The sequence below is a fragment of the Phyllobates terribilis genome, unplaced genomic scaffold (genome assembly GCF_046119375.1).
Source record: "Phyllobates terribilis strain yellow unplaced genomic scaffold, ASM4611937v1 Scaffold_3__8_contigs__length_932513732, whole genome shotgun sequence".
Taxonomy (NCBI): domain Eukaryota; kingdom Metazoa; phylum Chordata; class Amphibia; order Anura; family Dendrobatidae; genus Phyllobates; species Phyllobates terribilis.
This window is the reverse complement of record NW_027362763.1, coordinates 580180875-580205339: the sequence shown is the minus strand read 5'-3', so window position 1 is coordinate 580205339 and position 24465 is coordinate 580180875. Positions and strand designations below refer to the sequence as shown.

Sequence of the window (24465 nt, the reverse complement as noted above, 5' to 3'; positions counted from 1 at the left end):
CAACAAATGGAGGACTGGTGTCAGCAACTACATTTGGGTACTGACTCCACTCCCTCACACCAGAAACAGGGAGTCTATCGGGTAGTTCAAGAGTACGAAAGAGTGTTTAGTAAACACCCGTTAGACTTCGGGCGAGTAAAGGGGGTAGAACACCATATCCCCACGGGAGACCATCCTCCCATAAAGGAGAGATACCGACCCGTACCCCCTGCACACTACCAACACGCCAAGGGGATGCTTAGAGACATGAAGGAGGCTGGAGTAATCAGGGATAGCTGTAGCCCCTGGGCAGCTCCACTAGTCTTGGTCAAAAAGAAAGACAACACCATGAGAATGTGTGTAGATTACCGGAAAATTAACCGTATCACACACAAAGATGCGTACCCCTTACCAAGAATAGAGGAGTCTTTGGCTGCTTTAAAATCTGCTAACTTCTTCTCTACCTTGGATCTCACTAGCGGGTACTGGCAGGTTCCTGTAGCAGAGGCGGACCGGGAGAAGACCGCATTCACCACCCCGATGGGACTTAGCGAGTTTACCTGCATGCCGTTCGGACTCTGCAACGCACCAGGAACCTTCCAGCGATTGATGGAATGCTGTCTGGGACACCGAAACTTTGAGACGGTCCTGTTATACCTGGACGATGTCATCGTCTATTCCAAGACCTACGAGGACCACCTGAAACACCTGGCGGAAGTGTTCGAAGCTCTGGCAAGTTACGGCCTAAAGGTGAAACCCTCCAAGTGTCACCTCCTGAAGCCAAAGGTGCAGTACCTGGGACACGTGGTGAGTGCTGACGGAGTGGCTCCCGACCCTGATAAGATCACCGCAATTAAGGAATGGCCAAGACCCTCCAGCGTAAAGGAAGTGAGGCAGTTCCTCGGGTTGGTAGGCTACTACCGAAGGTTCATTCCCGGTTTCACCAAAAAGGCAGCTCCTATGCAGGACCTCCTGATAGGCCAGTCCAGGAAGGCCAAGAACCAGAAGCCACCCTTCAGATGGGAGAAGCTGGAAGAAGAGTCCTTCCGCCAGCTGAAGATGGCCCTCACGGGGGATGAAATCCTGGCGTACCCTGATTATAGCCAGCCCTTTATCCTCTACACCGACGCTAGTAACATCGGGCTAGGAGCCGTACTGTCCCAGATCCAGCAGGGGAAGGAACGGGTAATTGCTTACGCCAGCCGAAAACTGCGGCCCACCGAAAGAAACCCTGAGAATTGCAGCTCATTTAAGCTAGAGTTCCTGGCAGTGGTGTGGGCAGTCACCGAACGCTTTAAGCACTACCTCGCTGCTTCCCGGTTCACCGTGTACATGGATAACAACCCGTTGACACACCTGGACACTGCAAGACTCGGTGCCCTAGAGCAGAGATGGATGGCCCGCTTGTCCAACTATGAGTTTACAATCAAATACCGGGCAGGACGCTCCAATACCAACGCGGACGCCCTGTCCAGGATGCCGAACCTACCGGACGTAGGGGAAGATTCAGAGGAACTGGAAGAAGTTGAACTCCCCGCGTTCCACCGTCATGGGACTATCCAGTATTCCCACCGTGTAAGGAGTAAGCAATCCGCTACGTTCAACCCATTACCTCATTACAACTGGGCGGAGACGCAAGACAGTGACCCTGCCGTCCGACTGGTAAAGGAGATGCTGACTCGGCCAGATGCACGCCTTGACCCAGACGCTCCGGAGGAAGCCAAGCAACTGTGGGCTGAGAAGAGTCGACTGTTCCTTTACAAGGGGAAGTTGTGCCGCAGAATGGTTAACTCCCGGACGCATGAACTAATCTGGCAAGTAGTGGTGCCAAGAAGAGACGCAGCTATGGTGATGGAGGCATACCACGACGGAGCTGGGCACTTCGGATGGAAGAAGCTGGAGTTCCTGCTGCGCGGGCGGTTCCATTGGGTAGGCATGAGAGGAACCATCGAGAGGTGGTGCAGAGACTGTGGCCCATGCAACCTAAGAAGGAGGGACCGTGCCAGCCAGAAGACTCTCCTGCAGTCCATCATTACCAGACAGCCGTTGGAACTGGTAGCCTTGGATCATGTAAAACTGACCCCAAGCAGAAGTGGCTACGTCTACGCGTTAACCATCGTGGATCACTACTCCCGGTTCTTGGTTGTCGTCCCCGTCAAGGACTTAACGGCTCAAACAGCAGCTAGAGCCTTCCAGCAGCACTTCTGCCGTCCGCACGGATACCCGGAGCAGGTGCTGACGGACCAGGGGCCTGCCTTTGAAGCAGAAGTCTTCCAGGAGTTCTGCACCCTGTATGGCTGCTGGAAGATAAGAACAACACCCTATCACCCGCAAACTAATGGACTTTGTGAGAAAATGAACCAGGTGGTGATAGATCTTCTGAAAACATTGCCCCTGGAAGAACGTAGTCTGTGGCCTGAAAAGCTGCCCGACCTGGTGGACCTATACAACCACATCCCTGTAGGTTCCACCAACTGTACCCCGGCTTACCTAATGAGGGCAAGACCTGGTAAGCTTCCTGTTGATCTGGAGATGGGAGTCCTGACACCCGAGGACACTTCACCAGAAGCAGACTGGGACACAGAGAGGCAGCAGCAGTACCGGAAAGTACAGGAGAGCGTGGAGCGAAGTCTCTGTCAAGCTAGGGAAAGACAAGAGAAAACTTACAACCAGTATGCTCCCGCTGTTCCCCCTGGTGCCCGGAGAGCAGGTCTTGAAGAGGAAAAGACGGCTCCACAAGTTGGACGACCAGTGGGAGAAGGACCCGTACACCGTACTGCCCTCGAGCCACGAGAACCCAAAGATCTGTACAATCAGTAAAGACGGAGGGGAAACCACAGCCATTGTATCCCGGGATCACCTGAAGAAGTGTCCCGAACAGCTACGGAACCCTGAAGAGGAACAAGAAGACCCTCGACCCGTAGAGGAAAGGGAAGATATGATTAGTACTGTGCTCGGAGACTTCCCTCGGTCTTGGACTCAAGTCAATGGTGCTGTTGTGGTACCCGTCCTCACGTTCCTCCAACCAGCATCCCAAGTGCCTACGGAGACACAGGTAGAGCTGGAAGAACAGCCGGTCCAGGAGGCAGAAGACCCCACACAAGCAGACCAGGAGAATCAACCCTCTGCTTATAGTGAGCCTGCCATACCCCTAGTGAGCCAAAGAGTCCGTAGACGGCTGCCCAGTTTACCCTTGACAGCTCCTATACCCTGTAGCTCAGGACCAGTCAGCCAGCTCCGTAGGTCCACTAGGGTCACTAGAGGCCAGTTGCCCATACGGTGGAGGATCTAAATGTTCAAGCTATTTTATTAATGTTTACCTGTTTATTGTTGCTTGTGTATAATTTTGTGTTTCTAGTTATTTGTAGGAGTCTTTGGTGGATTTACCGGGAATCCTTTGTGCATATAGTTGGAGCGTAACCCAGGACGGACTAAAAGACTGATAAGGACTCGGGGCAGGACAGACCCCTACCTGGTTACATCTCCCTGTTTTGGTGAAATGGACACCTTTGTTTTCCTCAAAAGTTACACCCGGTTGCGGACATGCCGTAACCATCCTAATGTGTTTTTCTTTATTGTACTGTTTTTGTTTTTACTTGTTATGTTTACAAAAGTATGTTTAGTCCCGGAGTACTAAATTTCACTAGGGGGGAATGTGGCACCCCAGGGGTCTGGTTTCCACAGTAATAGCAATATTATGTCTGAGAGCAGGTGGGAGGTCTCTAGGTCAGGAATCCTATGCATGCCACACCTCCTGCCCAGTCCTGGGAGGGGAAGAACTTCCCCTATATAAAACTGGGGCTGAGGCAGGGTTAGTTAGTTAAGAAGGAGAGTTAAGAAGAGGAGAAGCAGCTATAGGAAAGAGAGATCAGGAGCTCTGGGGAAGTCGTGCTAAAAGGAATCAGGGGCTGGCAGCTGTAGAGCTCGCCCTGATTGAAGAGTTACCACCGGACCCGGAGTCCGAGGCTGTGGGGACTAATCCTTACCCAGCAGCAGAAACCGACCGGCAGGGGATTTCAGGTCCTCTGGCCAAGAAACCCGAAGGCACGGTCACACGCAAGGGACCAGCACCGCCGTCGTGGAGCGGAAGCTACCAGAAGGCCCCGAGTCACCGGCCATACGGGTGAGCACCACACGGTACACTCAGGGACGTGGGCTACTTTTACCCGCCTCTAGCAAGGTAGCCAGAAGAGTACAATTAGTTGGGGAGGCCTACAACTCCGCCTGGCCAGGGGAGATCCCATCTGCTCACGGACTGACCAGGCCCCGATCGCTAGCCAGTACTCCGGGAGGGTCTACCTTTGTCATCAGTAAAGACCCTGAACTACACCGCACCGTCTCTGAGTGGTTCCTGCTACCTGCATGCTATTCTGCTACCCCCTTCAAACACGTCGGCTGCCCTGAGGCCATACCCCTCCCGTTGGGGGTTATACCATCTACGCTGCACAATCGTACCACCGGCCTCAGCGGTCTGCCCTGCAGCGGCGGCCTCATAGCCGCATTCAACGGGTGGCGTAGTCGAACACCGTACCATCTTCTGCTAAACTCTGCCACTCAGCTTGACTCCCTGGGCACGGACCGGGTCACCGCCACGAGACTACTACCCCTATCAGATCCGGCTCCGGGTAGGCTCCCGCGTGCGCAACACTGCCCGACTCAGGCCCAGGGGCGCGTCACTTACATAGCATAGAAATGCTGCAGCAGCATCTCTATGCTATGCAGGCTACAGCCCTGCGCACACAAGTTAGATAGACCGCGCACTGATCACGATCTAGCTAACTTCCTGCTGTCTGGTGACCCGGATGTCGTCATGACAACATCGGATCACCATGACAACCACCAGGACCCGGCACAGACAGCGCGGGACGCCGGAGAAGAGGTAAGTAAGCTGCGCTTTTCTCCCCTTGCTCCCGGAATGCTGCGATCGACTTCAATCACAGCATTTTGGGGGTTAATGTGCCAGGAGTGGTGCTGCACTGCTCCTTGCACATAGCACCATATGTCAGCTGTGAGAATCAGCTGACACCCGGCGTTGATCGCCCCGCACTTGTGATGCATAATAGTACGTACCTGGTCCATAAGGCCCAGGGCACAGGGACGTACTATTACTGATCACATCAGAAAGGGGTTAAAAATTTAATTGTGCCTGTTATTAACGTTTTACAGCACGCTACATCTCAGTTTGTCATTTTCTGGCAGTGAAATTCAGTTGTATGCAGAGCTCGTTCAGAGTAAAAAAAACTATTTTTTTTCTGTTACAGACGTTATACAGCATGCCATATCTCAGGTTGTCATTTTGTGGCGGTGAAATTTAGCTGTATGCAGAGCTTGTACAGAGTAAAAAAAAATCTTTTTTTTTCTGTTACTAATGTGATACAGCTCGCCAGTTTGAAATTGTTTGGAACGTATATTCTATGTTATACAGGCCTCATCCACAGTAAAAATAAATTCTTCTGTTACTAATGTCATACAGCAGGGGAGATCTCAGTTTTTAATTTATTTAGAGCATATACAAGTGCTTCTCGCTAAATTAGAATATCCTCAAAAAGTTAATTTATTTCAGTTCTTCAATACAAAAAGTGAAACTCATTTATTATATAGAGTCATTACAAACAGTGATCTATTTCAAGTGTTTATTAATGTTGATGATTATGGCTTACAGCCAATGAAAACACAAAAGTCATCTCAGTAAATTAGAATAATTAATAAAAAACACCTGCAACGGCTTCCGATGCGTTTAAAAAGGTCGGTTAGTCTGTTTCAGTAGGCTCCACAATCACGGGGAAGACTGCTGACTTGACAAGAAGGCAGTCATTGACACACTCCACAAGGAGGGTAAGCCACAAAAAAAACCTGGTGGCAGCCCTACACCGAGGCAAGCTCACAGACGTGCCTTGCATGGCTCATGTCCTCAACCTGGTTGTACAGCGATTTCTCTGCCACTATCCCGGCCTGGATGCGCTGCAGAAAGCATGGAAGCTGTGTGCTCACTTCCGCTGTTCACTTCCCTCAGGTCATCATCGACTTGTATCGATACAGAGGACTTTTTCCATGCCAGTTAAACTGTTGATATGCGATGTACCGACACAATTTAATTCCACTCTGCACATGTTGCAGCGACTGTGGCAGCAGCAACGAACCCTGACGCAGTATGTCTTGTCGTATAGCCTGGGCCAACGCAGTACAGATGTGGGGCATATCCCATTTGCGGAGTGGGCACAGATTAAGGACCTCTGCACCCTTCTTCACAGTTTCAAAATGGCTACTAAGATGGTTAGTGCTGACGATGCCGTCATTAGCATCACTATTCCTGTCTTCTACATGCTAGAGCAGACTTTTATTAGCTTGCGGCAGGAGGTAGTGGTTCCAGAGGAAGAGGAGGAAGCAGAGGAGGATGCGGAAGGGATAACAATGTCTCAAAGCTCCAGACTGTCGTCACACAGGCGGGTGCCAAGGGAGGCGGGATTATAGCGATCGAGGGGGGCTGGTGGTACCAGATAAACTGTTAGTAAAGGTGCAGGAGCTGAGGAACAAATGGAGGAGGAAGAGGTGATGGGTGAGCAACAGTGAGGAGATGAAGAGGATAATCATCCCCTCTATATTATTCGTGGTTGGCTGGAGGGGACGGAGGAAACAATCATCAGTGTTACCCAGCCACCAACACAGCCTTGGACCTCATGGAAGAGCCCGACATATGAGTGTCTTCTTGCTGCATTATCTGCAACATGATCCCCGTATAGTTCGGAGTCAAAATAGTGCTGACTACTACTCTGTTAGATCCACGTCATAAGAGTAAATTTTGCAAGATGTTTCCCGCCCTGGAAAGGGACCCGCGAATGCTGGAGTATCGAAACACGCTTTTACACAACCTTAAGAGAGGTTTTCCCCAAGACAGCAGTGAGGCACACAGTGTGCCTCACTGCTTCAGACTTCCCACCTCCGGAACATCAATTCTTCAGCGCCAAAACCTTAGCAGCAGTAGCAGTGTAAGTTGCAGAAGCAATTTTTGTGAGTCCTGTCATATATTTTTTTGAGCTCAGCTCGTGCACCAGCACAACAGAGTACAAGTCAGACACATGGTGAACGACTGGAGAGAATGGTGCAGGAGTATCTCAAGCTCAATATCAATAACATCATGGAGGGTTTGGACCCTTTTACATTTTGGTCTTCAAAAATGGAAGAGTGGCCTGAGCTTGCCTGTCACGCCTTGAAGGTTTTATCGTGCCTGGCAGCCAGCGTTCTCTCAGAATGTGTCTTCAGCGCTGCTGGTTGTGTCCTGATGGATAAGCACAGCCGGCTGTCCCCTAAAAGTGTAGACCCCCTAACCTTCATCAACATGAATAAGTTATGGATCTCCAAGGACTTTTGCACCCCAATCGCAGATTATACAGACTAGGTGATGTTGTAGTTTTTAGTGTGCTGCATTGATCTCACATAATTGCAGTCTGTGATATCTTTAGCGTGGCTTCTATGCCTGCTATTGGTTCTGCTGCAGATTGTATATATAGATAGTGTAGAGAGTATCTATCTGGGACACTTTCTGCTTATTTTTAAGTGTCAAGCAAGTTGGTCTTTTTTACCATATATGCCCTAGTCAAAAACATTCCCTGAATGACTCAATACACTTCCCTGATGACTTCTCCAAATGGAGAAAGAAACACGTTGGGAGGGGCAAATTTTTGGGGCAGAATGAGATTTACACTTGGGGACTGCCCTTGTTAGGACGGGAGCCACTACAAGGGGCACGACAGGGTAGAAAACAGGTATCCAGTCAACGATCATATATGGATTCCCTAAAAATTCTGGACTCCTCAGTGACCAAAATGGGTGAGATCTATACATTTTTCTTATGTATAATGTATTATGACACTATTTTTTTGGTTAAATGAACCTTGTCTATAAATTATGTGTGGTGTATTGGCTGATTGAATATTATTGATCAGCTTCTCTAGCGATTTAGGTCAGTGGACCCAATCGGAGGGTCTTTGTGTAACCTATTGATTGTCTTTTCCTGGCCTATATTTGAGTAATTGAGATGAGATAGAAAGGTAAAATATCCCCATCTTTCTCTCAGTAGATTTGCTGATTTTATCATTGGAATTAAAGGTTATGTTTTATTGAATACTCTCTATACTATCTATATTTGGTATAATTTTAAGGAGAGCAATTTATCTGTTTTATACAGAGAACTTGGCTATTTTCTGCTGCAGATGTTAACAGTAATTTTGGAAATTTGAAGACTCGCCTCCATCTGCTGGGTTGGCTATAGTGGAAGCAGTGTCGGTCCTAATTATACTATTTCTACTCTACTCCATAATTGATGTCACTCCATCTGCTGGGTTGGCTGTGCCCGGTATGTCAATGTCATGTGCTTCACCTCTACCTTTTGGCAGTGGGAAGCATTTGGTTCTCAAGCCTCATTCTGGGCCCGGTATGTTAACGGCATGTGTTTCATTTCCACCTATTGGGGGTGGGAAGCTCTCGCTCCTCAAGCCTCACTCTGGGTTTTGGCACATACGGCGATGGACACTTTTGGTAACCGGTGAGTAGCCTGTAGCATGGCGGTCTTTTGGGAAAATCTACAGCAGAATTTACACCTGCACATCCATGTCACAGTTGGGACACAAGTGTGGATTATTCACACTCTCTATTTATGGATTTTGGTGAGTTTGGCACATGACATGCTACATGCTGGGGGCTAGTTCTATATTGCCATTGGGCAATGCTTCCAACCAGGTTTGAACAGTGTATCCAGAGAATGCATGAGGCATCTTATCCACAAGGCCGTTGCTCCCTGTATCCAGAAACTGCACAGGGCACTTTAACAGGAATGCCATTGGCGTCGTCCCAAGATAAGTGATCAATTAATTTTCATATTTTTTGCTCTATGAACTTACATAGTATGTGCTCCTGATGAGCATATTCTAAGGAGAAACGTGTCGACCTTTACATGCTTTTGTACACTTTTTTTGTGATGTTAGCATCAATTGTATTTTATGTGGGCCTATTGAACAGTATAAATAATAATAATAATCTCTTTATTTATATAGCGCCAACATATTCCGCAGCGCTTTACAATTGAGACACATTATCATTGCTGTCCCCATTGGGGCTCACAATCTAAATTCCCTATCAGTATGTCTTTGGCGTGTGGGAGGAAACCGGAGAACCCGGAGGAAATCAACACAAACACGGGGAGAGCATACAAACTCCTTGTAGATATCTGTGTACACTCTATTTTTTGAGCATAGCATCTATTATACTCCATGTGGGCCTGTTATACCATATAGCTTTGCATGCGCTATCTAGTTTTACACATTCTTGTACACTTTTTTGTGAGCTCAGTATCATTTGTATCTTATGTGGGCCCATTGAACATTACACTGTGTTCCAAATTATTATGCAAATAATATTTTCTCAAATTACCTATATGAATTGCAGTCATTGTAATTTTCCAGTGAAATAACTATTAGAATACAATTGAAAGGTTTTGTGTACAAACTGCCTATGATAGCAGTATATTTTTAAAAAAATAAAAAACTCAAACTGCACTCAAAATGCATGTTCCAAATTATTATGCACAGCAGAGTTTTCAACATTTTCATTTTAATAAAGAACAAAAAATGGTCATGAGGACAGAATACCCTCCCAGATCTGTTGCTTAGATGTGACACTCCTTTTGATGATGCTCCAGAGGTTCTCAATGGGGTTGAGGTCAGGGGAGCATGGGGGCCACACCATAAGTTTGTCCCCTTTTATGCCCATAGCAGCCAGAGATGCAGATGTGTTATGTGCAGCATGAGACGGGGCATTATCATGCATGAAAATGATCTTGCTGCGGAATGCACGGTTCTTCTTCTTGAACCATGGAAGGAAGTGCTGTTTGAAAACTCAACATACATTATGGAGTTCATCTTTACCCCTTCAGGGATCCTAAAATGGCCGACAATCTCTCTCCCCATGATTCCAGCCCAAAACATTACTCCACCTCCTCCTTGTTAGCGCCGTAGCCGTGTTTGCATGGGGTGTCCATCAACCAGCCATCCTCCACTCCATCCATCTGGACCATCGAGATCATTTCATGCATGATAATGCACCGTCTCATGCTGCTCATAACACATCTGCATCTCTGGCTGCTATGGGCATAAAAGGGGACAAACTTATGGTGTGGCACCCATGCTCCCCTGACCCCAACCCCATTGAGAACCTCTGGAGCATCATCAAAAGGAGTGTCTATGATGGCGGGAGGCAGTTCACATCTAAGCAACAGCTCTGGGAGGGTATTCTGTCCTCATGCAAAACAATTGAAGCAGAAACCATCAAAAACCTGACAAATTCAATGGACGAGAGAGTTCAGAAGCTCCTTTCGAACAAGCGGTCCTATGTGCAAATGTAACATCACCTAGAATAAAGTTTTGAGTTGAAAACTGTTTGATTTCAGTTTGTAATAACCTGCTAATGCTTATAATTTCAAAAATGACCATTTTTTGTTCTTTATTAAAATGAAAAGGTTGAAAACTCTGCTGTGCATAGTAATTTGGAACATGCATTTTGAGTGCAATTTGAGTGTTTTCTTTTTTAAAAAATATACTATTATCATAGGCAGTTTGTACAAAAACCTTTCAATTGTACTCTAATAGTTATTTGACTGGAAAATTACAATGACTGCAATTCATATAGGTAATTTGGGAAAATCTGAGAAAATATTATTTGCATAATAATTTGGAACATAGTGTGTACTCTTGTGTACACTCTCTATTTTTGAGCTTGGCATTCTCTGCATCTCATGTAGGCCTGTCATACCATATACCTTTGAAATCTGTTATTTAATCAGCATTTTTTTGGTGGAATTTGCATAACAGACATATGAGAACAATATTTTTTGAGGTACTTTTGGAATACACTAAGAACATGTACCCTTGAGGTGTATTATTTGTCCTCTTTTCTCATATATGCTATAATTTCTGGAAAACGATCTTGCCACTAGCTAATTTCACATGGACTGTATATTGCTACTTTAGTGAAATTTGTCAGATTAAGAGTATTGAATAGATATCTGAATAAGATTAAATCATTGAAATATACAATTCAGACACCTTCTGGCTACTCGGTTTATTTTGATTGTATTATTGGACTAAACACTAGGTGATATATAGTGGTGTGATCCTAGGTGCTGGTTTCTAGTCTGCTATGGACCAATGTCCAGAATAAGATGTTGGCTACTACTTATCTCTGTTTTTGATATTTCCCACTTTCCATGATTTCTCATTGGACTAGGGTCTTATAGGGACTATTAGGGAAAGCTGCCATGGAGCAGGGGTGCCATTTGCGTCCAAAAGGGTGCCAACCTCCGCTGTCATGTAGGGACGAAGTCAGTGGTCATTTTATATTCATGAAATAGGATTATTCTTTGAAGAGGAAAGAGAAAATAGGCATTAATATGGAATGCCTCTGTGTGGCTATATGCTACTACTTAGGTTATAAGAACTTGATAATGCCTATGTATATCTTGAAAGTATAACATAATTTTTTGGTAAGCACTATACAGGTGGATCTTTGGATATGCCCATGATGTCTACTATTTCTATAGAGGGGAATGTATGTCTTATTCTGCATCCATTATGATGCTGGATATAGATTCTTTTATCCATCTGAGTATATCTTGCTGTAGTCCCATACACCTCTGAGTTCATGTGGACATTAAGTTCTGTGAAAGTTCCTTATATTAACTAGGGATTCCAATTTTTTATCTGTCATGTTGTCTGATAAATAATATATAGATTTATGGTTGCATTATTTATATAATTATTTAGCCCCTTTAAGTCATCTTTTGGGTGCGATTTATATCTAAATTAGTGATTGCGCATTCATTGTCTAGCCGTACGTGTCCCTCATTTTTGTGTTACCATTGCAGATTAGTGTCCCTGGTTTTTTAGTCTTTCTGGAGGATTATGCGCATACGCACTGTAGATGGCACATCCCCTCATACGATTCACCGCTGCAATCCAGCGTCCGTGGTTACATCTCCTTTCATTGAACTGGTGACACCACTTCCTATATGATGTGCGCCTGCGCGTGCGTCCATCATGGCGCTGTACGAGACTCATCATGTCTAACTAGCTTCCCTGCTTCCAGGCATATCGGCGCAGCCTCCGGTAATTAATTTTTGATTGATCAAGTGGGCATATATACCATATTTTTCGGACTGTAAGACGCACTGGACCATAAGACGCACCCCAAATTTTGGGGTCTAAAATAGGAAAAAAATAATTTTTATAAGATGGAGTCCGTCTTATAGTCTGATTAGGTATCTTACCTGGGGGGTGGTGGAGCAGGATCGCAGGTCCCTCTGTTCCCTGCCTCAGGAACCCGGCGGCAGCAGAAGAGGTGAGATGCCGGTGTCTGGTTGGGGCCTGTGGACTGGGGCCTGGCCTGGGGCTTGTGGATGGGCCTGGGGCTTGTGGACGGGCCTAGGGCTTGTTAACGGGCCTGTGGACTGGGGCCTGGCCTGTGGACTGGGGCCTGGCCTGGCGCTTGTGGACTGGGGCCTGGACCTGTGGACTGGGGCCAGTACCTCTGCTGGTGTCCGGCGGTGAGGCAGAGGAGCCAGGGCCTCTGCCGGGCTGTGAGCGGCGTCCGGCGGTGAGGCAGAGGAGCCGAGGCCTCTGCTGCACTGTGAGTGGTTTCCGGCGATGCGGCAGAGCAGCGTGTGCGGTTTTCGTCGTCCTGAGGCTGTGATCTGCAGGAAAATGGCCGCTGAAGCTCCGGGTCGGCGCATGTTCCGGCTCCGGCGGCCATTTTCCCATGGATTATGGCCTCGGGAAGATGGTCGCGGCCACCGGAAGCCGCACACGCTGCTCTGCTGCACCGCCGGGCACTGCTCACAGCCCGGAAGAGGCCCCGGCTCCATTGTCTCACCGCCGGATGCCACTCACAGCTCGGCAGAGGCCCCGGCTCCTCTGCCTCACCGCCGGACACCAGCAGAGGTACAGGCCCCGGCTCCAGCCGCATCTCACCTCTGCCGCTGCCGGAGGACCCTGCGATCCCCACTCCACCACCACCGGTAACGTACCGTTCGGACCATAAGACGCACCCCCACTTTCCTTCCAAATTTTGGGGAAAAAAAGTGCTTCTTATGGTCCGAAAAATACGATACCTCCCTTTTCTCCTACTTCATACATACCTTCCCTGATGAAGCTGTGTTTCCACAGCGATACGCGTGGGGTCTGACATTGGATCCACATGTTTGATCTCTTATAGGTGATATGGCCATGAGTGTGTGATTATCTCATTAGCTTATTTGTTATCATAAACTTTGCAGGATTTTTTTTGGCACTAATAGTAAAACCAGGAGCTATGTTTGATTACTAGTGCATATGAGGCTTATGAGCTGAATGTGTATTGATATATTGGATATGTGGATATAAAATTCCAAATACATTTATTGTATATTATTTGTACTATCTTATCATGTGTTCCATTATATATTTCTAATTGTGCTACCCCTGCATAGATTGTATATATAATGTTTTGATGACAACATATATTTTCTTTTACTATACACTATATTTATTATAGATTGATTTTTTTATATGGCCTATTACCACTTATGGGTCCTAGATGTTGGTATTTACTTTTAGTTTTAGGTGTTTTTAATGAGGTTAATAAAGCTTATATATTTTTATAAACAAGTATATTGAGGTGTGCGCATTCTAGGAGTGTGCCTTCTTTTTTTCTTCTTTGAAAATTGCTATATTTGGTACATTATGACTAGTGTTGAGCCACCCCCGTAGTGTTCGGGTTCGGTTCGGTTCGTCGAACACCGGGATGTTCGAGGAACTGTTCGTCGAACTGTTCGTCGAACACCTTAGAACACCGTCGAACACCGTTAAAACCAAAGGCAGGCAAACAAAAACACATAGAAACACATAGAAAACACCTGCAAAGGTGTCCAAAAGCTGACAAACTGCTCAGAAGACACTCTCTTTAAAAAAGCCGGCCGGCAAATTCAGCAGCGGCATACACCGGTACCCGACAATTTAGACAAGAAGGAATAGAGCATCACACATAGATTAGATAGATAGAAACATGTCAGTCACACATATAAGAAGCACAGTGACAGTGTTGGTTACTGCACTTGTCATTTAGTGTAAAGGATTTATTAAAAAAAATATTAGTGTTTTCATGCACCGTCTCTTTAAAAAAGCCGGCCGGCAATTCAGCATCTGTACCCGACAATTTAGAACAGAAAGAATAGAGCTTCACACATAGATTAGATAGATAGAAACATGTCAGTCACATATATAATAAGTACAGTGATAGTGTTGCTTACTGTACTTGTCATTTAGTGTAAAGGATTTATTTAAAAAAATAATAATGTTTTCATGCACTGTCTCTTTAAAAAAGCCGGCCGGCAATTCAGCATCTGTACCCGACAATTTAGAACAGAAAGATAGAGCATTACACATAGATTAGATAGATAGAAACATGTCAGTCACATATATATGAAGTACAGTGATAGTGTTGGTTACTGTACTTGTCATTTAGTATTAAAATAAAGGATTTATTATTAAAAAAATTGGCGTGGGGTTCCCCTTAATTTTAGGCTCTAGCGGAGGTTAAGCAGACGGCTGGGGCAGATGTTTGAAGCCTGGGAAGGGGGTAATACCCACGGAGCTTCCCAGGCTACTAATATCAGCCCCCAGCTGAATACATAGCCTTTACTAGCTATTAAAATGGGGGACCCCCCAAAAAAAATGACGTGGGGTCCCCCCTAATTTAATAGCTAGCAAAGGCTAGGCAGACAGCTGGGGGCTGATATTAATAGCCCAGGAAGGGAGCCATGAATATTGGCCCCCTCCCAGGCTAGAAACACCAGCCGTCAGCCGCCCCAGAAATGGCGCATTCATAGGATGCGCCAATTCTGGCACTTAGCCTCGCTCTTCCACGCTGCCCTGGTGCGGTGGCAGGGGGTAATAGGGTTGGGGTTGATGTCAGCTTATAATGCCAGCTGACATCAAGCCCAGGTTAGTAATGGAGAGGCGTCTATAAGACACCCCCATTACTAACCCCATAGTCAAAGTTAAAAAAAACACAAACACCCAGAATAAAGTCCTTTAATTGAAATAAAGACACAATCCTTTATTGTTCTAAATTAAACCATACTTACCGTCACGCCCATTCCAGCTGAAGCCAACGATCTCCTGCAATAAAAGAAAAATAATAAAGCAACCTCATCCTTACCTTTCCATGGTTCCCACGACAGCTTCAGCTCTGCTACATCGAGATGACAGGCTGGACCGCAGCAGAACGCTGCCATCCAGCCTGTCATCCCGCAGACACTGAGAAGCGCAGGCTTGCTTGCGCTGCTCAGCGTCTCTCTGTGACGACATCCAGATGAGCCGAGTTCATGTCCAATGAACTCGGCTCACCTCATGCACGTCACTGACAGCGTGGGAAAATTCTCACGCTGAAGCGCTGATTGCAGGAGAATTTTCCCACGCTGTCAGTGACGTGCAGGAGGTGAGCTGAGTTCATTGGACATGAGCTCACCTCATGCACATCACTGACAGCGTGGGAGAATTCTCCTGCACTCAGCACTTCAGCGTGAGAATTTTCCCACGCTGTCAGTGACGTGCATGAGGTGAGCCGAGTTCATTGGACATGACCTCGGCTCATCTGGATGCCGTCACAGCGAGACAGTGAGGAGCGCAAGCAAGCCTGCGCTTCTCAGTGTCTGCGGGATGACAGACTGGATGGCAGCGTTCTGCTGCGGTCCAGCCAGTCATCTCGATGTAGCAGAGCTGAAGCTGTCGTGGGAACCATGGAAAGGTAAGGATGAGGTTGGTTTATTATTTTTCTTTTATTGCAGGAGATCGTTGGCTTCAGCTGGAATGGGTGTGATGGTAAGTATGGTTTAATTTAGAACAATAAAGAATTGTGTATTTATTTCAATTAAAGGACTTTATTCTGGGTGTTGTGTTTTTTTTAAATACTTTACTAGAAATTCATGGCGGTCATGTCTAATACTGGCGTGACCCCATGAATTTTGGGCTTGGGGCCAGCTGATAATACCAAGCTGGCCCTAACCCCTTTATTACCCAGTGAGCCACCGCACCAGGGCCCTGGATGAGTTGGGTACAGCGCCAGAAGATGGCGCTTCTATGAACGCGCCATTTTCCGGGGTGGCTGCGGACTGCAATTTGTAGCGGGGGGGGCCCAGAAAGCTTGGGCCTCCCTGCGCTGCAGATTCCAGCCCCCAGCTGCCTAGTTGTACCTGGCTGGACACAAAAATAGGGCGAAGCCCCACGTACTTTTTTTTTAATTATTTCATGAAATTCATGAAATAATTAAGAAAAAAAGGGCTTCCCTATATTGTTGTGTCCGGCCAGGTACAAATAGGCAGCTGGTGGATGGGGGCAGCCCGTTCCTGCCTGCTGTACCTGGCTGGACACAAATATAGTGCGAAGCCCCACTTCAATTTTTTTAAATTATTTCAGGAAATTCATGAAATAATTTAAAAAAAATTGACGTGGGGCTTCGCACTATATTTGTGTCCAGCCAGGTACAGCAGGCAGGAACGGGCTGCCCCCAACCACCAGCTGCCTATTTGTACCTGGCCGGACACAACAATATAGGGAAGCCCTTTTTTTCTTAATTATTTCATGAAATAATTTAAAGAAAATTGACGTGGGGCTTCGCCCTGTTTTTGTGTCCAGCCAGGTACAACTAGGCAGCTGGGGGCTGGAATCCGCAGCGCAGGGAGGCCCAAGCTTTCTGGGCCACCCCCGCTGCAAATTGCAGTCCGCAGCCACCCCGGAAAATGGCGCGTTCATAGAAGCGCCATCTTCTGGCGCTGTACCCAACTCATCCAGGGCCCTGATGCGGTGGCTCACTGGGTAATAAAGGGGTTAGGGCCAGCTTGGCTTTATCAGCTGGCCCTAAGCCCGAAATTCATGGGGTCACGCCAATATTAGACATGACCACCATGAATTTCTAGTAAAGTATTTAAAAAAAACACAACACCCAGAAAAAAGTCCTTTAATTGAAATAAACACACAATTCTTTATTGTTCTAAATTAAACCATACTTACCATCACGCCCATTCCAGCTGAAGCCAACGATCTCCTGAAATAAAAGAAAAATAATAAAGCAACATCATCCTTACCTTTCCATGGTTCCCATGACAGCTTCAGCTCTGCTACATCGAGATGACAGGCTGGACCGCAGCAGAACGCTGCCATCCAGCCTCTCATCCCGCAGACACTGAGAAGCGCAGGCTTGCTTGCGCTCCACAGTGTCTCTCTGTGAGGGCATCCAGATGAGCCGAGTTAATGTCCAATGAACTCGGCTCACCTCATGCACGTCACTGACAGCGTGGGAAAATTCTCCTGCACTCAGTGCTTCAGCGTGGGAGAATTCTCACACTGAAGCGCTGAGTGCAGGAGAATTCTCCCACGCTGTCAGTGACGTGCAGGAGGTGAGCTGAGTTCATTGGACATGAGCTCACCTTATGCACGTCACTGACAGCGTGGGAAAATTCTCCTGCACTCAGCGCTTCAGCGTGGGAGAATTCTCACGCTGAAGCGCTGAGTGCAGGAGAATTCTCCCACGCTGTCAGTGACGTGCAGGAGGTGAGCTGAGTTCATTGGACATGAGCTCACCTTATGCACGTCACTGACAGCGTGGGAGAATTCTCCTGCACTCACCGCTTCAGCGTGAGAATTTTCCCACGCTGTCAGTGACGTGCATGAGGTGAGCCGAGTTCATTGGACATGAACTCGGCTCATCTGGATGTCGTCACAGAGAGACGCTGAGCAGCGCAAGCAAGCCTGCGCTTCTCAGTGTCTGCGGGATGAGAGGCTGGATGGCAGCGTTCTGCTGCGGTCCAGCCTGTCATCTCGATGTAGCAGAGCTGAAGCTGTCGTGGGAACCATGGAAAGGTAAGGATGAGGTTGCTTTATTATTTTTCTTTTATTGCAGGAGATCGTTGGCTTCAGCTGGAATGGGCGTGACGGTAAGTATGGTTTAATTTAGAACAATAAAGGATTGTGTCTTTATTTCAATTAAAGGACTTTATTCTGGGTGTTTGTGTTTTTTTTAACTTTGACTATGGGGTTAGTAATGGGGGTGTCTTATAGACGCCTCTCCATTACTAACCTGGGCTTGATGTCAGCTGGCATTATAAGCTGACATCAACCCCAACCCTATTACCCCCTGCCACCGCACCAGGGCAGCGTGGAAGAGCGAGGCTAAGTGCCAGAATTGGCGCATCCTATGAATGCGCCATTTCTGGGGCGGCTGACGGCTGGTGTTTCTAGCCTGGGAGGGGGCCAATATTCATGGCTCCCTTCCTGGGCTATTAATATCAGCCCCCAGCTGTCTGCCTAGCCTTTGCTAGCTATTAAATTAGGGGGGACCCCACGTCATTTTTTTTGGGGGGTACCCCATTTTAATAGCTGGTAAAGGCTAGGTATTCAGCTGGGGGCTGATATTAGTAGCCTGGGAAGCTCCGTGGGTATTACCCCCTTCCCAGGCTTCAAACATCTGCCCCAGCCGTCTGCTTAACCTCCGCTAGAGCCTAAAATTAAGGGGAACCCCACGCCAATTTTTTTAATAATAAATCCTTTATTTTAATACTAAATGACAAGTACAGTAACCAACACTATCACTGTACTTCATATATATGTGACTGACATGTTTCTATCTATCTAATCTATGTGTGAAGCTCTATTCTGTCTGTTATAAATTGTCGGGTACCGCTGCTGAATTGCCGGCCGGCTTTTTTAAAGAGACGGTGCATGAAAACACTATTATTTTTTTTGATAAATCCTTTACGCTAAATGACAAGTACAGTAAGCAGCACTGTCACTGTACTTCGTATATATGTGGCTGACATGTTTATATCTATCTAATCTATCTGTGAAGCTCTATTCTTTCGGTTCTAAATTGTCGGGTACAGGTGTATGCCGCTGCTGAATTGCCGGCTTTTCATGTTTCACTGTCAGCACTGTTCCCATCGATTTGAGCAATCACTGTAATGCCACAACCACCATGGCTGTGGCATTACAGTGAGTGGCAGACAATCCCTGCATGATTGGTGCTCTAAATAGCGCCAGACATGCAGGACACGCTTTTGGTGCACGAACAGTTATCGAACATAACCTCGAACAGCCGAATTTTTTGCAAATCGTTCGGGTTCGTCGAACAACTCGAACACTGCCCAAAACAGCTCGAATTTGAGATTGGCGAACAGTTCTAGTCGAACACCGCTCATCTCTAATTATGACGCACCCTAGTTTGTGATTGAGGTTGTGCAGACTTTTTTTTGCCTTTTTGTCAGTGATCATTTTAAGGTGACTGCTCCCACTCTCACACTACCTGATTTTATTTTTTTTATCTTTTATATTGACTATGGTCACATTTGAGGGAATTGTGTTTTGTTTGTTTTTTTGCAATTTTTTAATGGATACTAATAAACAGTGACTTGTTGTATGATGTGTGAATATAGTGCTAATTACATACATTTTTTCTATTGACCAATCAGTGATTTATTTCTCTATCTACTGGCTAACACGGTACAAAGATATATTTTTTCTCCACTGTACAAGAATTAAATGGCTCTCCTTGGCCAGCCCCTATCTTTTATACTTGCTGTAATAGTTCATTTTAATCAATAAATCTTTGAATAATAAAAACTCCCACAATTAGATGTGTTTGAGTAAAATGTTCCTTTGCTGAGATAATCTTATAAATGTACCCGTGCTATGTACTATGTAATGGCTGTGCCTTACCATGCAACGACATGGTGTGATCATACCACATCTCCTGGACAGTTGAGGGGGGAGGGAAAAAAGTATACAGACATTACAGCAAGCGATCACAGCTGAATCTTTTTGTCAGGTAAAACATTTCCCTGCATATTTTTAAGCAATATTTTACTTCAAAGAAAGAATCAGCTGTGATCCTGTGCTGTCCTGTCTGCATACTCTTTTGCTTCCTCCCCTGCCCAGAAGATGTGGTATGATCAGACCATGTTCAGGCATGATCAGACACAACCATTACACAGTACACAGCAGGGGCACATTTATAGGATTATCCCAGCACAGGAACATTTTATTTAAACACATTGTGACATGCAGAAGTAGTGCTGTTGCTTCAAAAGCATCCAGCAACTATTAGAAATAACACAAGCACAGAAGACAGGAAGTGTTGTGCTTCAGAAGCATCCAGCAACTAGAGGGGTTAACACAGTCACAGGAGACAGAGAGTGTTTTAGCAGAGCCCCAGGTGGATTGTGGGGAACTTGTTATTGTAGTCTGACTGAAGCCGAAGAGAAAGGTAGTGTGTTATCTGTATCTGACAGAAGGCAACTGAACAGAATTCAGATCAGGAGAGAAACTAAACACAGGTCAGATAAACTCCCTGAACTAACAGTGCAGAGTATTATCAGGCAGGAAGATAAGGACTGGAAGGAATTGTGTCACAGGGATCATCTCCCTCATCAACCCCCCCCCCCATCTCCATGCAGGATGAAGAATGCTGTGTACTATTGTGAAGGAAAAGCCTGTGGTTGTGTATGCAAAGAAGTGTGCTGCTAAGAGATCTAATCTATGCTGAATTATGCTACTGAAGAGACTGTAATACTGTGCCTTGTGAAGACACTACTGTATTGTTACTGGAGCCGGTTGCTCAAGAAACTCAGACTGTGCTGTAATGAAGATTGTGCTGTAATATCCCTGAATTGCACTGGACGTGCTTCAGATTAAATTCCACTGTTAAACAGTTGAAAAAGACTCTTGTCAGATGTGTCTGGTCAGCAATTGAATCTATCATGTGCCTGAGAGAAACTGCAGCCTATGGTCACCCTGAGTAACGGTTCCCCCAGGAGTCCAAAGAATTCATGAAACCCGTCTCGCCCTATTTGAACCTAGCTGCGTGCCTGTAACAACATCCAATTGTGGAAGTTATTATCATTCCAAGATCTATTGTGTAAAATTAACTTTTGTTTGTGGGAAAACACCTTTACGCTCATGGACAGATGTCCTGATATTTTCCTTTAGAATTTGCTGCTATAATTCAGAATTAAATGTTTAAACAATGATGGCAGTCTGTTCTGGCCCAGATGCTGCAAAATGGGCTATGTTTTGTCGTGATACAACCACCACTGGGTTTCACAGATGCTGTAATGCAGTGCGTTTCTTTCTCCAAACATAACACTTCTCATGTATGCTAAAAAGCTGTATTTTGGTCTCATACATCCACAAAACATTGTTCCAATATCTTTCTGGTTTGTCTAGGTGCTCTAAAGCAAACTGCAGATGGAGAGCAGTGGCATACCAGGATGGGGATGGGGGCCACGTATAACAGGAAGAAGGCCCCCATCCCCATACCAGGATGGGGGATAGTAACAGAATTGGGGGACATTACCCCTATAACAGTGTCAGCAGCAGACCCCCTCCCCCGTAACAGGGCATCATGACCACATTTTTTGCTTACATTTTTTTTTCTATTTTCCTCCTCTAAAACCTAGGTGCGTCTTATAGTCCGAAAAATACAGTACACATAGTTGAATACACCAAAAAGGCTAGGACTACACGGCATGGGCGGACGTATCATTGGTGCAAGTGCGTTGTTGCTCAGGGTCCCAAGAGGTAAGAGGGCCCAATTCTACATTAAAATCAGCAAGCCGGTTCTGTTACAAACACAGAGAGGGGCTCATATATTGTTCTTGCACAGGGGTCTTCTTTCGTCTGTGTCCGCCATTGCTACATGGAGATTTTATTATGGAACAACAATATGAAAAGTCATTCTATGAAAGGTCTGTCACACATTTTAGTCTGCAATAGGCCACGACTGTCCTGAATAACTTTATAGTAGTGGCCTTTGAGTATGTTTACATGTGATTATTCCACATACAGTATATGAATGCACAGATGTCTGTAAAATGTTTGCACATTCTGCTGGATCAACCTTATTCTAATGAAATTAATATGACATGTTTATATACTGTATACTCCAGTGGATTTTACATTTGAAATTTAGGTTTTTTAGTAATAACTAAAAGTAATGAAATTTGAAAAGTGATGTTGCTATGTTTCCATTTTTATACAGATTCCTTTATGAGCTCACAACAATACCAAATTTTTCAGAGCGAGTGTTCTGCATTTTGCTGCAAACAACAATTTCAGAGAACATTGGTCTTATGCAACGAAAGCTTGAACTTCTGCAGAAAATTTGTAAGGTCAGTCATAGTTGTTTGCCACAATAAATTGGTAAGAATCTGGATCAATTGGTCATCAAATAAGTGTAGAACCAGTATCTCTAGATTTTTAAAAAAAATACTTTACATATGTTGTAAAGTATTACAATAATGTATATAAAGGCTTAGAATCTAACATACTATAATCATATTTTTTTTGTAGAGCAAAGCTTAGTAAATTAATTGTACAAGGAAAAACAGTTCTGAAATGTGTTATAAATATAATGTAAAAATCTATTAAGTTGTCATATTAACATTGAAACGAGGATTAAATGGAGAAAAATTCTGGCTAAGGGACCTACATATGACCCTTGTCTTCAACTGAGACCCCCTTGCTGGGAACAGGTAATTAAAGGGGATGATAACAGACAACATTCCATTTCTCTTCTCTTGCAGAAGAATGTGGAAGGAAATATTTATTGCCTGTGGAGATGCCTATGGCCTTAGCCTCCCTGTTTACAGAGAACTGCAAATGGACAGCAACTGCAAACAGACTACTTTGTTCCCCAATCCAAATTATGAATATTGTTGGGTTTTTTTGAACAGCAGGGGTCTTATAGTTATGCAAGTCATATTTTCAGAGGTGTGACGATTGTAACTCATTGTCTTACCTCACTGGGCGATGACCATATCCCCTTAAATTAAATAAAGAAGGGATGGATGATGCTATCCATGTCATGTTTCCTATCTATATAAAGGTGAAATTGTGATAGGAAACATGACAGTAATATCTCCTGCCTGGGACTTTCAGGGGCGAAGATATCGTAGAATTTGGGAATCTCATAATTTTCTAAGACTGAGGCGCATCCTATGGTTTTCTGAAGACCAGCGCTGGTATGAGTCACCAGAGGGCATGTATGTGATGTGAGCGTAATATCTGTTAATAAAAGCAAATACCAAATTATAATCTTTATCAGTCCCGGGAGATGCAGTTTACTGTTGTTCTGTCCATTGCCCCCCCCCCCAAAAAAACGAAGAGCTCCTCTTCATACAAGCCAGAGCCAACCCTGTGACATTAGGTTTAGTACATTTCTTCTGTTTATCCTTTTTATTTTATACAAGGAAAGAAAAACTTGAGATTGCAATTCCGTTTGAATGTGGACATCAGACAGTCCATATGTCCATATTAAATTTATTGGTTTTAAAAACAGATTTAACTGTCAAATCACATTTACCATAAAAAACTTTTTAAAAACACAACGCGTTTCAACTTCTATGAGTCTTCTTCATCATATTAAATTTAATATGGACATATGGACTGTCTGATCTCCACATTCAAACGGAAGCGCCATCCCAAGTTTTGGCTTCAGGGCCAGGAAAAGCACACTTAAAACGGCATTGGATGAGCAGCATACCGTAAGAGAAATTCCAGTCCTCTTCTAAATTTTCTGCCAATATTGTGCCCTCCAGCACAACCATTTTAGGTGAGTTCATTACATACACTTCACCTCGCCACAGTGTTACAATTAATTACTACGCTCAGGCAGCGCTCTCTGTTCTTTTTCCTCCTTTTATCTTCTTCTGCCAAGGATAACTAATGCTCCTTTTTATTTTATGTAATTGCTTATACTATACTGTTTTGTTATATATTTTTATAAACACTGCCTAAAAAAAAAAAATGCAACTGACCTTGCCGATTTCTGTACAAAGTAGAGATCTGACCCGCAGTCCCAAATGGTTAATGCGTGAGGAGATAGCCCTAGCCACAGACTAGATGGCAGCTCGGACCTAAACTGCCTCAAAGGCCACCGAGTGCTTTACCTTCCCCCTACTGGAATTGGAGGGCAGTGTAGATTGTTTATTACATACAAAAGGGAAAGTGTGTTGAAAAAGGAAAGATCCAGAGTGATTAAAACAAACCATGAAATACAGAATAAAGTATAAAGTACGTACTGTTAGATTATATGCTACCTGCTTCCTAAAAAGAAATAGAAGGTAGGTGCAAAATAAATAACAGAAATAGCAAGGAGATAAACTCTAGCTGGAATTTCACTAACTGTCTTTAATAGCTGAACATCCAAAAGAAACTATCACCAGCAGGAAATGTCAACTGGGAGAAAGAATATAAGCGTGCACCTGAAAGGTGATAGGGCAGACCAATCAAAACACCTGTGTAATGCTAAACAGACTGCAGCCAGAATAACAGAACCTAAACACCCGGAGCAAAGGTGTCTGCTGTGGCTTGGCGGACAGAGAAACTGACCACAAAACACAGGCCCAAGTCT

The 24465-nt window shown here is 45.2% G+C and overlaps 1 protein-coding gene across 5 annotated transcripts in view; it reads left to right on the top strand.

Moving 5' to 3' along the window:
• FMN2 (formin 2) overlaps positions 1-24465 on the top strand; it is an 872215-nt gene that overhangs the window by 422326 nt on the left and 425424 nt on the right. For all 5 annotated transcript variants that reach the window (XR_012318036.1, XR_012318035.1, XR_012318037.1 and 2 more), the window contains exon 10: positions 22093-22222. Coding sequence is in view for 2 of the 5 variants with exons in the window: in XM_073671454.1 (XP_073527555.1) it covers positions 22093-22222 (130 nt within the window). In the remaining 3 variants the exon portion in view is untranslated. The remainder of the gene's footprint in view (positions 1-22092; positions 22223-24465) is intronic.